We start from the raw sequence: 16,014 nt of genomic DNA on the forward strand, positions 1-16,014 counted from the left end.
ACTATTAGCCAATCAAATTACCTTTAACACTTATTTAAGAAACGTCATTACTCCATTTTGCTTCGTGTCCAAAGATCCAACAACGTTAAAATTGAAGGTTTGACTATCTTATACCCTTAGCTTCTCAATAACTGTGAAACTATATAAAACTGAAGGTTTGACAATCAAATTTAAAAATCTTCTCACTGAACTGTGAAACTGCAATACCTCTATAACACTACTCTTGTTTAAATGAATCCCTTCTAGAATTAGAAAGCAAACCCATAAAATAATTCTGTGAATGAATTCCATATTTTGTCACTTAACCACCATACAATGCATTGCAAAATTTTAGATTCAGCCAAAACAACTCTTCATCCTGATATACAGTAATGTATACCACTATTTAATTCAGTTAAGGGAAAATAAGGGTTGTTTTATTTCTGATTTTTTTTTCAGTGTAGGCAGGGATCACGCTTGGCTTCGCCAATGTCGTAAACTGAGTCTTTTTATTGGATCTGGTGACAAAATTATCTTGTTGGCGATTTTCTTAGCATCTAGGTTTTGTATATTAAAATTGACTGGAAGTTTGTAAGCAATGGATATTCTCTCCCTGTCCAATTAAACAATTGTGTTGACACCTGGTCACAGTTAATTGACCATAACTAATATAGGACTGAATCCAATCAAAGGTAATTAGATTAGGTGATTGTGACTCACAAGATACTCATGGGAGGTGTCAATCAGATGTAAATATGTTATGGAGCCAATCAAAAAACTCATCATCTGGTCAAAGGTAAACACAATTATGGCCATGTGCATATGGCTACATACAGGCTTCACAGCCCTGTTAAACCATATGATACATTCAGAAACAGATTTACCACAAAACAGAATAAATTACATGTAAATCCAGTAAACTATGATTATGTCATTAAGAAGTGTCTAAAAAACTCCAAAATGCAAGAATTGCTGCAAGAAAATGGATGACATTATTTTACACTTTTGCCATGTGGCTTTTCTTAGTGGGTAAATTGGTAAACAAATAGAATGGGGATTCCCTATATCCAATTAAGGAAATACTGAAGGCATTAAGTCATAATATTCAGATATCAAGCAAGAGTACAAATTAAAAAGGGACACAATAGTGCCTGGCAGTTTGCTAGAAATTTTATTGCTTGAAAAAAGAAACAAGTTTTGTTGAAAATTTATAAATGAAAAATCAAAATGTTTTAAGATAAATTTAAGTAGACCATAGAGGACAAAGGTCAATATGATAATTAAAACACCTGTTTCTGGAGTACATGTACATGTGTGGTCTCACTAACCACTTCTAACGTTTCCATTACTTTACATGTTAAAAAAGTAATTTTCGAAGTCTCACTGTGAATTCCCAGGACAAATGACATCTTAAAGCTGCATACCGTTGCGAAGCTTGGAAAATAAGGTTTTCAAAATCATTATGCTAATGGTACGATGATTGTAGAAATTCTTCACAAAATTTACTTGAATAAATAATACTGAAAATCCACATTTTTACCTGTTCTGCTAACTGACAGCATGGAGGCAAATTACTCACACATGTAAACAATATTCATACACTTTTGTAGTTAATTACATATATGATTTTAAAGTACACATTCTCAGCTTTATTTTGACTACTTTTAATCATAATACACACAAATAATGCACTTACAATGCATATGTCTAGGTTCAGTGTTTTTGGTACTACATAGGGGGGTGGCCAATTGACCCGGAAGTGGTTAGTGAGACCTGTACATAGTAGTACTTTATTATTTTACATTTGAAAAGTGACTAATGGTTTTAGATTCTGACTAAGACTTAAGCTAAAAACTTGCTATATGAATGCTTCAAGAGCAGTAATTGGGATTAAAATTTTGCCAATGGGACTATGGCCCCCTTACCCTTCATTTCAATGGGACATTTTCAATTTCAATGGGCCATCCTAAAAAAAAAACATGGGACAAAATTTAGAATAGCAACTATGGCCAGCTATGCGTAGATATTGAAGACCAAATATAGCATAAACAAACATCAATTTATACTGCAGATCAGTTGTTCATTAAGAGATGACATGTTCGTTATACAGCATTGTATATAACTGTATCATATGTCAATGTCAATAAATTGTCACATCAGATCACTATCCGTTTCTGTTCTTTGAGTTTTTATACCTATGTTTATAAGTTGTTTAGGTGAGAGCCTATTTCTTTGTTTAGTTACAGTAAGATTTTGCCCATTTATCTTGGAATTTTTTGGTGGGGTTTTAGGACCAGATGACATGACTCCACCGTCATCAGTATTTTCAATAGGGGTAATGCAGAATCATATTCAGCTGCCTGAGTCGGTTTCTACAACAAATGCAGTTTGAATCTGGTTACCAACATTAATGTTTTCTTTTGTTTGAAAAAGGTAACTTCTTTTGTTTTGGGTCAAGCTTAAAAAATTCTTTGGTGGCCATTTTCAATTTCAAATGGGACCACTAGTCCATACTTTTTAGATGTTATTGAGTTATCTTTTAAATTCTTTAAAAATGAAAATGAATTGTTCTTTCTTTCAAACCCATAAATCACGAAGACTGTGCTAAATGAATTGCTCTTTCTTTCAAACCCATAAATGATGAAGACTGTGCTATCTCAACAAATAGTAACAAAGTACCATTTCATTCACTGGTCCTTAATTCCCCTAAAAAATGAGGTCTTTATTTGGTGTTCAAAAGACCTGCATGAAGTTAATGAAAACGGTTAAATATTGTTAAAAGACATGTTCGTGCCTTTTTAAGTGCACCAGGTAGTGGACAACACTCCATCATCAATGATGGAAACTTAATGCGCGCACATGACACGGCACATAAGTCATTCAATGCGCCATTTTAAGAGGAAATGCAACTGACACACGGTAATCCCTATCACTGAAAGAGTGAATCTTGGGTACATGTATGTCATAAATGAAGAGGTTATTTTGATGAATTGACAAAGATAACTCATCAGTGGACTTTATACTGTCAAATTAAAAAAAAATTTGGCACCAAGTTTGGCTTTAATTTCTGAAAATTGGTATCAATAATTGGCAGCTGGGGACAGAATTTTGGAAGCCAGAGCAACCCCTGTGTGATGTCCACAACACCTCCTCAATGATTTGCAAGATTGTTATAAAACTTGATGGGGTGTTGGATTACCAAATTGGGATGTGCAAATTGTCAGGAATTTATTTTTTGTACAAAAATTGTCGAAATAAAGGCTGTTGGAAAATACAAATTTTTTCGCAAATCTTGGTCTGATGTGTTGTCCACAAATCCCCCTTGAGGACTCGCAGGATTGCTCTGAAACTCAATAGAGTGTTAGATTACCATAAAAGTGATGTGCATATTATTAGGAATACGTCATTTTCTGTTATTATGTTGTCAACAAAAAAGTACTGATTGTTGTTTGGAGTTAGGTGTTTTAGAAGTGGCAGCAATTTTTTTGTCAGAAGTGTGTAGTCTATCTTCCATTAAAATTGTGTCCAATATGAAATGTATGTCAACATTGATCCCTAAATGTACAGGGTTTCACAAGCTGCAGGGCCTATTAGTCCTGTTGTGGGCAATGTCTTGTTATCATTGAAGAGATTGTTTTTGCAAAGTTCTCTATATTTCTGATGCATTTGTTTATAAATATATTTCCTTAGACTGACTTTTAGATTATTAGCCTAACTCTGTCAATATTGAAATATTTTATTGACACATTGATTCCAACTTATTTTATTATTGTCATTTAAAGTTATTGATGTATAAAATGCCTCAGCTACCACACTTCCATCATCTAAATGAAATAAATATTCCCAAATTTATCATGTTTTAAAATACTTCTATTGTAAGTGGGAATCTTCCTAGTTCTCCAAGAATGGAAGAGTTAGTAGATTCTAACAAATACTTAAAAAGTTTGATATTAATTTTTGCAGTTGCCTTGTCACACATTATTAAAATATATACATGTGTATATCCTTGTTGGAGTTTTTAGGTCAATATGTAGAGATGTATTGTGTTGCTTTGATGAAAGTTTCTCAAGTGGGCAATATGAATAAAAAGATTTCTGTACTTTTAAGACCGAGTTTTGCTCGCTTATAAAAGTATGTTCTGCAAACAATGACTGCCACTGATTAACAGTGTATGTGGCAGGGGTACGTTTGTAACCTGAAGAAAAAGTCAACATTGCTTTCAAAAGTCATAGGTTTCAATTAACCAATGATATTTTACAAATTACTTTAGACAAGTTTGAAACAATTCCCAAGTTTTCAAAATGATAGGCAGGGTCCACATTAATAGTTGTCAGATTGCTTGGGACAAGTAAATGTGGTTTCCTGAAAAGCGAAAAAGGTGTCATAAATGTATTTGATTTAATGAGAAGAAACATAAATTGCTTATTCATCCTTTGTTGATGTCGTAGTACATGTAGAACTGTCAATTAACTTTATTTCCTTTCTTTGTGTAATGTGTAGTAGTGTAAATATATTCTTAACTACAAAAACACCCTTATCCCAGTAATAGATCATGTTATCTTTAATAGCCAAACATGAGTGTTGGACAGTGTTGCGATGCTGTGTGTGCAAACTGGTTATTTTTGTTGGCCAATGAAAAGCATTGATCATGTTTATTGTTCCACTAAGAAAATGTGTATTGCTTTCAAGATGAAAATATTGAATCAATGACAAAATACTGCATTGAAAATTTCATCGAAGTTTTTAATCATTTTTAGTACATTTTAAGGCTCATTTACAAATAAAACTTCATAAATAGACATTTTTGCAATCACTGTTCCCAGTAAAAATCATACTTTTTACAGAAATATTACTGCAAAATATTAGGTCTGTCATCAGGGCCTTGCAGTTCAGTCAGTGTTGGCGAATATTTTAGTGGATGGTGTATTTAATGTACTTACATGTACAACACTAAAGCACTAAAATTTGGGCAAGCAATTTTGAGATTTGGACAGGTGAAATTAACATGTCACTTGCCCAAGTGGGCAAATTTTGGTGCAAAAGTTAATGTCAAACCCTGATAGGTTGTATAATATTATCGATAGGTTTAAATACCCATTGAGAGCCTCTGGATATTGTGTCAGGAATAAATGGGTTTTTTCTTAGAGATGTGTGTGCTGCAACAAATGTCATTAAAGTGTTATTTGCTGCAACAAATGTTATTAAAGTGTTATTTGATCATGTATCTTTAGACGTTCTCTAATTGGAAACCATTGCATTGTTCCTTGCAATGTTTGAAGATACAGATGATTACTGAAGTGCTTGAATTACACTTGTCGCAGTGTACATGTATCTGTAAAGTCTAAAATATAACAAGAATGGAAATGGTGAATATGTCAAAGACAACAACCACAACAGAATGAAAAAATGTCAGCTAAGGCCACCCATGTGTTTTCAATGAACAACCAGGAAACCCTCACATACCGGTACATTGTAACAGGGCAGACTGCAGCTTGCCCCAAAACAGCATTATACCCAGGTACTGCAAAAATATGGCCCTTTAATGCTCCAGCAACATGAAAGTAAACTGATTGTGAAAACGAAGCAATTCTTACAGAATTTCTGACTTCGGACAGGTGCAAAAAATGTGGCGGGGTTAAAGTACTTTGGCATGAATACAACTATCCCCCTTTTAAAACTGGCTTCTGTGGGCAAAAAAAAATACAATTAACACACCTTAAAATCAGTTAAAAATGTCTGAGTTCCTTGTTAAAGCAGAAATAGAGAAACTGATAATACACTACACAAATGAACAAAGGACTACTAGCAGATTACTGACATACCAGCTCCAGACCAGTTTAAAACCTTCAAAAAGTAATGTCCTCATCAGCAATTTGATACAGTATCTGAATCGATCTGTGCAGTTATAATTGCGATTGTTCATCGGTCACTGATTTATAAAACTTGTGATCAATTCTGTTTTACATCACACGACCAATGGTTGGTTAATCAATTTATGGATTCGTTTGTTGTGTGTTTTTTTTTCCTTTTTTTTTTTCATTTTTATACAAATTTACTACATGTATATGATATAAATTCAGACTAATATACATTTACATGTACTTGTCTTTAAAATTAAGCTTTTTTAATGTAAAACAAATTGTTGATTTATACTTTAATGTTCTCAGTACATTTAGTATGACACTATTTGATTTGTTACAATCATAATTCGGAAATTTACATGACCGTTCATGCATCATCTTACAAAACAAAACTGTGATCTCACTGGTCAACAGTTATCAATCCATCAGTGATCATTCAATCATAGATCATCCATTTGTCAAATTGTTGCGTGGATAGCTTCAGGGACTGTAATACAAATGTAACTATGACTTCACAACAGGCATATATCATATTCAAAATATTATTTTAACAGTGAAATTGAATTAAAATGATAGTTATGTGAAAGGAATTAACAAAATAAGTGATGTAGTCAAAAAAATCAATTACTGCTTCAAAGTACGAGCACTCTTCCAGGAACCTTGTTTTTCTTCTGAAAATCAAATCCTTCATAGTCTGATCTTTGAATAAAGGAAATTCTGCATTTTTCCAGTATTTTTGATAGATGTATAGGTATAATTTTTTTCTCTCTGACAGGTTCCAGTTAATCCAAATCCTTTTGTTACTCAAATTTTTTGCTTTTTTGGTTTTTATTACCCTACGTATCCCCTGGGGGTTAACTTGATTGTCAAAATACAGCAGTAAATTTGTTTCAGACAGTTATTCAGCTAAAGAATATTCTATCATTACTGCATATTAAATCAAGATCTATTCTTCAAATCCAATGAAAATATTGGGGGGGGGCTCCTCTTTGGATTGAAAGTTGTCCAGTAATGAATTTGCATTTAGGAAATTAAGTTCATGCAAAATGTGTCAAGAAACATTGTAAATGTCATGAATGTAATAAGCATGATCCATTTAATAAAATCTTAATTCTTTCATTACTCTTTTATGATTGAGAAAAAAAAGGAAGTGAAGAGCAGTAATTTTAACCAAGTAAAATTGACAGGAAAATTCATATTAAGTAATGTGTGTGCACTATTTTTTGAAAATCTTAAGCACATCTAAAAAAATATTTTGTAGGTGAAAATTTGTATTTAGTAAAATGATATTCTGTTAAAATAATTTTTGAATATATCGGGTAACTGCAGATTAATTTTTGGACAGGTATTGATTACAATTTTATTTTGACATCATGTAATCTTTGACATTCTGTTCTTGCTGCAATGTTCACATGGATAAAAAATCTCCAGTGCTAACAACACTTACATTATACAACTTGACGTGGCACTATCATTGTATGTATACACATGGTTTTTATACAATTACCTGAATGTTGTTTGGTTGATCTTGACATCTAAACCACAAAAAGGAAATGTTAGAACTATTTACAGGCCCATCAGCATTTTACCAGCCTAGATACAGTGTACTGGTAGTTCATCATAAGGTTCCAACCAATAAGAAGGAGGTTGGGATTGATTTGTACAATGTATATTTTGAACAAGTTTGGACAAAACATTCAAACTTCATGGAGTATGATTACATTTTTTGACACAACTGAACATAAGGTTCAGACCAGAGTGAAAACTGTCAAAGAACTTAAAAGTTTGCTCTATGACATTAGAAATAAGTAATATACAAGAAAATGCTTATGTTAGACCCTCATTTTTGCTCTCAATTCCTATAAGGTCAGCAGAGTAGCCCTTTAATTCCACCATAAACCTTCCTGTTGTACTATGATATCATGAAGCTTTATACACTTTTTAAGCAAGTAATTGCCAGGTAACTAGGAAATAATCCTTGATGGTCATGCTCACCATCCTCAAAATCTATACAAATCTGACTTAAATGGTATAGAACATAGTGATACAATTTCATAGAGGTGTATATTACATATATACTTAAGTTATGATGTTCCTGTTTGATTCCTGTTCTCTAATTTTTTTTTTAATATTTGTTTTTTTAGTAGTCAGGATTTTACACAATTCCCTTACATCACCACCTGACTGTGGTGTACTGGGAGTTCTTAATGGAGAAATTATCACTGACATACAAACATTTTGTAGATATATATAACATATTTACAAAATAACATAAAAAAAGAGTAAATATTTTCTATATGTTCTTTAACATAGTTACTTAACTACATGTACTTCAGAAAATTACTTTCCCGATTTCAGGGGTTGATCTCTGCAGACAAATCAACCATGAAGCTATGCCTTGCAAAGCATTTTATTTTATTTTATTATTTTTATTTTTTTATTTTTTTAAATTTTTTTGTGAATAGCTTTTATAGTATGTACTTTTAATTGCAGCTTCTAGTCCAGTGTAGAAGATGTTTCTATGGGATTGGTTTACAGGCATCTTGAATTTCTTAGGTTAGTTATATATGATAAAATCATACTACAGTGTACTTAAAACATTCAAAAAAGCACAAAAAATAGTAACTCATCGAGGCATGTATGATGATAAAAAAAGTAGAAATGCTGTGAGAAAGCATCTTCTCTTCACTATGACTTAATCATACATGTATTGTAACAAAGAGTTAAAGTTGGAACATAACCCCTCAAATTCGATGACATCCCTTTGCATGTAACCAACAATATTTTTCTACTATCATTGTCTTCTTTAATGCATGATAATATCTCTTTTTAGCTCAGCTCGCTGAAGGCCATGTGAGCTATTGCCATCACTTGGCGTCTGTTGTCGGCGTTGTTGTTGACAAGTTTTCAAAACTTTTCTCCTCTAAAACTACTTGACCAATTGAAACCAAACTTTGTATGGATGTTCCTTGGGGTATCCAGTATAGAACTGGTGGTGGAATTTCTTATCCATCGAAAAATATGGCCACCGTTATTTAAAATAGAACATAGGGGTCAGACAGTAGTTTTTCGCATATATCTCCAAAACAGTTAGGTTTAGCCAAATTCTGACGGGGGTAAAAGTGTGTAGCATGATGACATCTATCTGTGGTCAAATTTTCATTTTAATCTTTTATGCCATGTTGGAGTTATTGCCCCATTTCAACATTTTTTGCTATTTTTTATGTTATTTCTTTCAAAATCTTCTTCTTTGACACTACTTGACCAATTGGAACCGAACTTGGTATGAATGTTCCTTAGGGTATCATGCATAGAACTGATGTGGGGATTTTTGATCCATCGGAAAACATGGCTGCCATTGCTAAAAATAGAACATAGGAGTCTGACAATAGTTTTTTGCTTATATCTCCAAAACAGTTAGGATAAGCCCAGTCCTGACTGGGTAAAAATGTTCAGCATGATGAGATCTATCTGTGGTCAAATTTTGATTTTTTATCTGTTCAGCCACGTTGGAGCTATTGTTCTTTTTTGACATTTTTTTGCTATTTTTTATGTTATTTCTTTCAAAAATCTTCTCCTCTGACACTATTCGACCAGTTGGAACCGAACTTGGTATGCATGTTTCTTGGGGTATCCTCCATAGAACTGTCAACTGATGTGGGGATTTTTTATCTGTCCAAAAGCATGGCTGCCATTACTAAAAATAGAACATAGGGGTCAGACAATAGTTTTTCAATATATTTCTCCAAAACGGTTAGGTTTAGCCCATTTTGAAAGGGGTAAAAGTGTTCAGCATGATGAGATCTATGTGCGGCCAAATTTTCATTTTAATCTATTAAGCCATGTTGGAGTTATTGCCCTTTTTCAAAGTTTTTTGCTATTTTTAATGTTATTTCTGTCAAAAATCTTCTCCTCTGACACTATTTTACCAATTGAAACAAAACTTGGTATAAGTGTTCCTTGGGGTATCCTACATAGAATTGAAGTGGGGTTTTTTGGTCCGTTGAAAAACATGGCCACTGTTACTAAAAATAGAACTTAGGGGTCAGACAGTAGTTTTCCACATATATCTCCAAAACCGTTAGGTTTAGTTAAATTCTTTCAATAGCTGAAATAATCCTTATTTTTAGGACTACGGAAGTCTTCAGGCATAAAATTTGTCAGACACTTTCTTATAAGAGTTATTACCCTTGACAGGGGAAAATGACAGGGTTTTTTTAACAGTTTTCAGCCAATGTCTTGAAAACTATGATAGATTTAGACTTTCATTTACTGAAATGATCCTTATGATAAGTCTTATCAAAGTTTTCTTGAGTCAAAATTGTTGGACAACTTCTTGTGTAATTTATTGCCCTGGAAAGGCAAAATTCAACCAGGTGATCGATTCAGGCTCCTTGGAGCCTCTTGTTATTATCGACCAATCGTAAGCGTTTCTGTTTTGTTGTCCTTGGCTTAAATTAATGTTGGGGTAAAGATACGGCTTAATACGGAGAAGACATTATTGCGCTATTGTAACCATAAATACTGTGCAAAAATTTGTGGTGCAAAATTGTTTCTCTAGGTAGATATTTATGCCATGGAGTATCGTACACTATTTTCCCTCCACAAGCGCATTTTGTGAGCTATAAAATATTTATCAGCTCCATCAATATATACATTGTATATCACGAAATATTACTTATGGTGTAACAGTCTTCTTTATTTAGTTATTATGATCACATGATACAAAAGATATTCAAGTACATGAAGCCTTGTTTTTATTTTTAAATATATTGATGCTATGTTTCTATGTATATATTGATGCTATACTTCTAAATTTAGATTGTGATATAAACAGTAAATCATTCCTTTCCATGATTACTCTCAGCCAATCATGGTGGAAGGGCCACAGACAAAGCAGACATAAAGAAAATACATTATCTATATATGTAATTTATAAATTATGTTTGTTGGGGTTTAACGTCCGAGCAGCAATATTTCAGCTATATTCAGACGAAATTTAAATTAAGGACTTTCACTCAGTAAATATGTTTAATATGGACCTGTTAGATTATATTGACCTCAGACTTCGTCCTTGGTCTATATAATCTGAACTGGTCCATATATAAAGTATTGACTTCATTAAAAGTCCATAATTGATAAATATTTCACAGAAAAGTTCATCTATTTGTTTCTACCCAAAAGAAAGGAAAAACTGCCCTCCTGCATCATTTTTTTGGCCTGAGAACCCGAACATTTTGTGTCGCCTAAAACTACATTTTAATTGGTAGACAACAAATTGGATTGATGATGAGAGAAACCATGAACTATTTAATTATTTTCATATAAAAGTTTGTTCTAATTCAGTTACACATGTACTTCTCATTACAGGATTATATAAAAAGTCTGGTAAATTGGTTTTCTTGGGCTTAGATAATGCAGGGAAAACAACCTTACTCCATATGTTAAAGGATGACAGAATGGCACAACATGTTCCTACACTTCATCCTAGTAAGTATTTGTGAACAGATTCATTTAAATTCAAATTTGTAAAGGTAGGAAATCATGTATTATTTAATTACACTTGATAAATAACTATATTTTATTTTAATAAATGCCTAAAATTCTGCACTATTTGATTTAGTAAATACCAGGGATTGAAAATAAAGCGTCCATTCTCTGCCAGTAATAAACTTTTAATCATATTTTGGCAGTGTCTAAATTGCCTTTGTTGGGCTTCTGTCATAAATTTGTTATGGTTAATGGGTTGGTCACTGAACTCTAAGTGTTATCTACACATTTTATTAAATGAAATTGTTTGGATGATTGTAATGTCCTTTGATGACCAACTTAATGTCAATTTTTTTGTACAGAACCTAAGTCAAATAAAAATCTCAAATTGTAACATTGGTGAAATCCAGTTTAAATCTGTCTATTATATTCATACAGAAAAAAAAAAACATTGTATGCTTGGAAACCAGTGTTTTCTGTCCAATTCTTTGGTGTCCATTCCTTTATTCATAGTAATAAATGAGTAACTGTTGACATTAAAATTGATCATTTTGAGTTGGAAATAACAATCACTACACCCAATAGGAAACAGTAACATTTTGATTCAAAACAGGATCTGTGATTAGTTAATATGACACTTTTCAATTTCAGTCTCAAATTGTATTATAGTCATTGCTATATCTAGCATAAAATAGTGAGTCGTACTGCTTGTTCTACTTATGGGTTCCTTTGTCCTACTAAAGAATGTTTCATTTCTCTGTCAGTTGTATGTGAAAACATCTGTTTAAGTTCAACTTACATTTAAATGTACATTTGAATTAAAATTTACACACATTACAATAGCATACATGTATTCTTTGTACTTAAAATTTACAAAGTGTGATCATATGTTTGTTTAATTTTATTTTTTAGGCCTTTTAATTTTGATCTAGGAATGGTTAATATTGAATTCCACAATAAACTATTTTCTGAACACATGAAACTGACTTCTAATTTTAATTCCTTTTCTTTGTCGTATCTGGACAGTCCATAATGATTTTGTAATGCAATCGCTGTTGTGAAAATACATAATGAAGTCTAAAGTTAAGTGAGAGTATTGAATTTTAGTAACAAACAACATATTTGTTGACAGTGATTTACGATATTTACCTCATTCTAACAAAAGTATCAGAACATCTATGACAGGAACTCTTGCTTCAGCTTTTGTTGGCTGGGGATATATTTGTCCCTGCCATTTTGTCATACTTAATGTAATAAGAACAAAAATTTGTTTACAGTTATACATAATAAAGACTTTGTATTTTAGCCTCAGAAGAATTGTCCATGGGTGGTATGAGATTTACAACATTTGATCTTGGTGGTCATCAGCAAGGTACATACAGTGTTGTTATTAGTTATTCATCATTCTTAAGTTTTAGGCAGTATAATTAATTAGGTTCTTAGTACAAAATGTACATCAAATTCAAGCATGTCATATTCTGAAACATCAATTGTATTCTAAAGGCAGGTATAAAAATGATTGAAAACAAATCCACTATAGTATTTGAAGCAGAGATGTCTTCCTTTACCGATTCTTGGTAGTTTTTATCAATTTTGACTGCTAGCTATGCTCTACAGATTGTGAATTTATACATTAGTACCTATATTTAAAAACAGGATCATAGGGATTGCCATTGAGTAGGTCTGTATAAAGGTCATTTGTCAGTAAATAGTATCCTGCATCATTTCCTTTAGTACCCTAAATATATCATTTTGAATGTACCAATTATATATTACTTCTGTGACAACATTTGTAAAAAAAAAAAAAACCAAATATGTATATCATTTTCTATGTCTCTCTTACTATGAATGCATGTATTACAGCACGGCGAGTATGGAAAGACTATTTCCCTGCAGTAGATGGTATTGTTTTCCTTATTGATGTATGTGATAGAGAAAGATTCGTCGAAGCTAAAGCTGAGCTTGATGTAAGTTTGCCTTACATATTATTTCAACCAAATTGTATTTATGAATAACAAATCAAGTTCAAGATTCTGGTTGATGAAATTATTTTTGTCGAAACATGTGCATGTAGTTACAAAATATCAAATTTTCTGACTAATTTTGGAGATGCTTCAATTAAATTATTCAATTTTTAGTTTTTGAACTATTTATGATTTATCTCACCTGGATTGTTGCTAAATGAGACAGGGATCCTGCATTTGTTCATATACAATGACAAAGTGAATGAATAATAACATTTTGTAGAGCCTTTTGACAGATGAACAGGTAGCCAATGCTCCATGTTTGATATTAGGAAACAAAATAGACAAGGCTGGTGCTGCTAGTGAAGATGAAATTAGACATTGGTTTGGACTCCATGGACAGACAACAGGAAGGGTAAGTATTTTTTTAGTAGACCAGAAAAAAAACTTGATTATAACAAACTCTCATACAACAAATTTACACTTATGGCAAATTGTCAAAAAATCCTTGGCCAAAGCCTTATGAAAAAACAAAAACAGAAAAAAATATTTACCAGAAAAGAAAAACAGACAAACATCTCAAGTTTCTTTAATAAAGTTGAGATAAGTTTTCTTTGAATGTGTACATAATTGTAATATTCATTCATCTTGTAGCTTCCCTACACACGCCTTACAACAAATTCATTTTATTATAGAAGAAATTTCACTATAACAATATTAGGAATTACTTTTATGACAAACTTGTTATGTCTGTCCCCTGAAATTTTTTATAAGCATGTTAACTTTTTTTTTAATTCAAAGGACAGACAACTGAATGAGTATTTTTATTTTAAGTTAATAGATCTGTTGTTCTGTCTATTTGTACTTCATTTGTTTTCCCTATAGACCATTTTGGGATGGTGCTGATGCCCTGCCTTTTAATAGGTTTTATAAGACCGTTGGCCTTTTTTGTCAGTTTTCTCCAAATAAGACATATTAAATGCTTGCATGATTGCCTTCAAATTTGCCACTGACATGCTAGAGTGCCATTTTTTACTTTTTATGCCCTTTACAGGAGTTGTAGGGAACACTAGGTCCAGCAGCTAAAATTACAAATATCGTGAACAAGATCATAAAAGGCTTTTAGGCTTTAAACATATAAACTCTTAATTTGGATTATTACCCGTTTCATGCATTCCACACTTATTTTTGTAGGCACATTTTCATGTGAGCGAAAATTTGCTTCTGCTTCAACAAATCCATCATGTGGTGAACTAATAATTGTCCAATGATGACACTGTCTTCCTTCATGCTCATCTACATTTAATGGCTAACTCTAAGTTTCGTTAAAACCAACTGAGCTGTTTAGTTGAAAATGTGGTTTCAAGAAATATAGAATGACAGTACAGACAATTACCATTTCCCCTTATTTTGTTTAGATGGGATAGTTTCCTTTATCTGTTCACAAATCATTAACATCGTGGCGTATCTCTCTCCCTTTGTTTTGGATATCATGTAGGAATTTTTCTGTACTACTTTCAGTCACCCGTAAACCTGTATGGTCAAACTCTTCCTGCTCAGTGTATGAAAATTACAAGATTATTGGATACTAGAATTGTGATTTGTATGAAGTGTTCCATTTTTCTTGATTATTCTCATCTGGTTTGAACTCGTGCTGATTAAAAAAAATAAAAAAATTAACTGAGACATTTAGGGGTTCAAGCTTATATCTTGTATTTTGTTTTAGGGTACAGTTCCACGAAATGAATTACCTGGGCGACCTTTAGAACTGTTTATGTGTAGTGTACTAAAACGACAAGGTTATGGTGAAGGCTTCCGTTGGATGGCACAATATATTAATTAAATCATTTCCGAATGAATGTGATGGATGTATGTTGTACGATGTAAGATCAGGAAAATCATTCTCAGTCAAAATTTTATACAGTGTATTTATGTTGAGTCTGCTGTGTTCATATGTGATAGAAATCTTTATATGATACAGTGTTAATAGTATCCATACACTGTTGTAAAACTCTTGAGATAGACCATCTGTAGAATAATACACATTAATTGTAAACTTGTGACTCTTATATTTTTTTGCAAGAAAAAAGCTGAGTTTCATTAAAAATAATTTACCAAAAGTCTAATTTATCATGGTTAAGTATTTTCCACTGACAAATTTAAGCATTTTATTTGGACAAAGTTGTGTGAGCTTTAACAAACGATTTCTTTGCTCTGTAAATAAAAAGCAAATGTATATGATATTCATTAAGTTGTATCAATCAAAGACTATTTGACATCCAAAAGACTATTAATCCATCTTCACATAGTGTTTGGTATTGAAATAAAATATCTGATTAAAACTTCCCAACATAAATGTAAAGTACCAGATGTTTTAGAATAAATATAAAGCCTGCATTTCAATTGAACTTTGAATGTGTGGAATTTCAGATCTCCACTGGTTTGATGTAATTAGGTTTTTTGTGTTTTTTTTTTTTTTCACCATAGTATAATGAGGCCATGCTTTTTATGTGATGTAAATTTTGGATAGTACAATGTACCATGATATTTGACAATGTGTTTCAGGCCTTATAGAGTAACCTAAATATTTACAACACTGTTTATAATGTCATCATTACAGAATTATGAATATTTTAATATGTTAAATAAAATGCTTTTAACCTGATATATTTTTGTAATTTTTAAATTTGTTTTCCTGTCTCTGAGTATTCTTGAGCCAA

General features: G+C 32.0%; 1 protein-coding gene across 2 annotated transcripts; it reads left to right on the top strand.

The window, feature by feature from the left end:
- The first annotated feature begins 16 nt into the window (after positions 1-16).
- Positions 17-15,959, top strand: LOC148618608 (small COPII coat GTPase SAR1B-like). Of its 2 annotated transcripts, XM_088577686.1 has the most exons (8): positions 33-97; positions 439-671; positions 8,334-8,396; positions 11,211-11,330; positions 12,637-12,702; positions 13,194-13,297; positions 13,578-13,709; positions 15,021-15,959. In XM_088577686.1, exons 3-8 carry the CDS (start codon positions 8,354-8,356, stop codon positions 15,135-15,137), a joined length of 582 nt encoding a protein of 193 aa, XP_088433812.1. In that variant the 5' UTR covers positions 33-97; positions 439-671; positions 8,334-8,353; the 3' UTR covers positions 15,138-15,959. The 2 variants fall into 2 exon arrangements, with proteins under 2 accessions (XP_088433811.1, XP_088433812.1); XM_088577685.1 differs by lacking the exon at positions 439-671 and having other exon boundaries at positions 17-97.
- Positions 15,960-16,014: the final 55 nt, after the last annotated feature.

The sequence above is a fragment of the Perna viridis genome, chromosome 4 (assembly GCF_037379345.1).
Source record: "Perna viridis isolate PV_CMFRI_1.1 ecotype Kerala chromosome 4, ASM3737934v1, whole genome shotgun sequence".
NCBI lineage: Eukaryota > Metazoa > Mollusca > Bivalvia > Mytilida > Mytilidae > Perna > Perna viridis.